At 41.8% G+C, this 2,278-nt stretch overlaps 1 protein-coding gene across 1 annotated transcript in view; it reads right to left on the reverse strand.

Annotated features, from left to right (window-relative positions):
- LOC107683729 (serine/threonine-protein kinase Nek1-like) overlaps positions 1 to 848 on the reverse strand; it is a 38,250-nt gene extending 37,402 nt beyond the window's left edge. The window contains exons 1-2 of the mRNA XM_016479797.1: positions 774 to 848; positions 634 to 703 (exon numbers count right to left, since the gene is read on the reverse strand). Of these exons, the coding sequence (XP_016335283.1) occupies positions 634 to 703; positions 774 to 848 (145 nt within the window). The remainder of the gene's footprint in view (positions 1 to 633; positions 704 to 773) is intronic.
- Positions 849 to 2,278: the final 1,430 nt, after the last annotated feature.

Here is a 2,278-nt window from a genome sequence, read left to right on the forward strand (position 1 = left end):
CTCCGACTGGATTCGTCTGAAAGAAGAAAGTCATATACACCTAGGATGCCTCGGGGGTGAGTAAAACGCAGCCTAATTTTCATTTTTGGGTGAAATATTCCTTTAAAACCCTACATTGTTATATCCAGTTTACACTGGTTCATGTCTCCAACAAAAATTGTTGGGGCCTCCGGATATTGCTTCTGCATCAGATAAACACAGTCCGCTACAGCAGCTGCAGCTCTCGTCACCTTGCCACTGGGAGGTACATTAACAACCACCAACAGTACACTTCCAAATTCCCTGGGCAGGTAGAAAGGTCTCAAAGTCAAATACACAATCTCAACATCTGTCACAAATCTTCCTGTTCACTTTAAACTGGCGACACCACCGATCATTTATATAGACACAGATCCCACGCCTTTACTTTTACCAGAGCTTTGATCTTGGTCCGCTCTCACCATAGTAAAGCCATCAATTTCACAGGCGGACTCTGGGACTGAAGAATGTAACCAGGTTTCCATCAAACATAACAATGATGCCTCTCGAGAATCTGAACAGTACCTTGTATAGGCTCGGATCTCATCCACTTTGTTCTTTATTGACCTCACATTTGTGAGGATTATACTTTAGATGTCAGCAGTGGCTTTATACCTTGCTCGCAGGTGCCCCCGGACTCCTCCTCTCCTTCCCCGCTTCTTTCAGTGGCATGATCTCTTAAGCTCTCGGGGGATTTGATCTAGGAGTCCTGGTGCCAAATCTAAGCCACCCTCCTTTATGAAGCCCTGAATTACCATGTGTCTCATTTCAAGCAAGGCTCCTCTGCTGTACACAACAGCAGGGCAGGTGTCCCTGAGACGCCGATCCATATCGACCTCGCCACCTGTTCATTGTACTTGCAACCACAGTCCCCACGTCACAAAAGTGATAATACACTATGCGGAAAACATATTTCTTCTGTTCTAAAGAATAAGGTAGACAGACCGCCTGGACGCAGTTCGCAGCCGTGCCGCACACCATGATGACGCATGTGAAAGCGAACCACACCAAACAAAAATAAAGCTGCAAGCAGTGATAACGGGCCCAAGCCATCAGCGCAATCGCCAACCCCGGTGGCATCAGGAAAACGTTGCACAGCGGGCACATGCATTTACTCTAACCCTCTGGCAGTCTGGTTTTAAGGGTTACAGCATTGAAAGGGTTACACAATAAAATCAAGAGTGTGACACACACGCACAGAGAACAATATATACAACTTTGGCAACACTTTACAATAAGGTTTCAGTTGTTAACATTAACTATATTAGTTAACATGACAATAATTATATAGCATTTATTAATGTTAGTTAATATTAAGTTTACAACTAATACATTATTAAAATGTGAAGTGGTATCAGTTAACATTAGTTAATGCACTGTGAATTAACATGAACAATAATCTTTTTATCAACTAACATTAACAAAGGTTAATAAATGCTGTAACAATATATTGTTCATTGTTAGTTCATGTTAGTTAATGTTTAGTTAATTTCTTTGTCATTCTAACAGAGCAGTAAAGGATCCAAATATACTCATCTAATTTGCATATTAATGACGTCATCACAGGCGGCCATCTTGAATTTCATAATATTCAGGAAATAGTAGATATTGAATTGATGTTTGAACTTATTTGCATGTTGTTGTTTTTTTTAATCTTTTTATCCTCATTCCAAATGATCAGAAAAGAGGAAACCAACAATAAAACAGGAGAAAGTACTAAATTATTACTATATTACTATACTATATAGTAGTAAAATGCATGTGAACAGTAGCCTATGTCGAAATGATCACTTGTTTGTGCTGTTTCGCAACTGTTGGTGCAATTATTCGGAAATGGAAGAAATACAAAATAACCATCAATTGGCCTCGGTCTGGAGCTCTGTGCAAGATCTCACCTCAAGAGGTAAGGATGGTCATGAGAAAGGTGAGGGATCAGCCCAGAACTACATGGGAGGAGCTTGTTAATGATCTTAAGGCAGTTGGGATCACAGCCCCCAAGCAAAACATTGGTAACACGCTATGCCGCAATGGACAGAAATCCTGCAGCGCCCGCAAGGTCCCCCGCTTGTTAATGATCTTAGGGCAGTTGGGACCACAGTCACGAAGCAAGACATTGGTAACACACTACGCCGCAATGGACTGAATTCCTGCAGCACCCGCAAGGTCTCACTGCTCAAGAAGGCACATGTACAGGCCCATTTAGAATTTGCCAAAGAACATCTAAATGATTCAGAGAAGGCTTGGGAGAAAGTGCTGTGGT

The sequence above is a fragment of the Sinocyclocheilus anshuiensis genome, unplaced genomic scaffold (assembly GCF_001515605.1).
Source record: "Sinocyclocheilus anshuiensis isolate Anshui unplaced genomic scaffold, SAMN03320099.WGS_v1.1 scaffold4916, whole genome shotgun sequence".
Classification (NCBI taxonomy): domain Eukaryota; kingdom Metazoa; phylum Chordata; class Actinopteri; order Cypriniformes; family Cyprinidae; genus Sinocyclocheilus; species Sinocyclocheilus anshuiensis.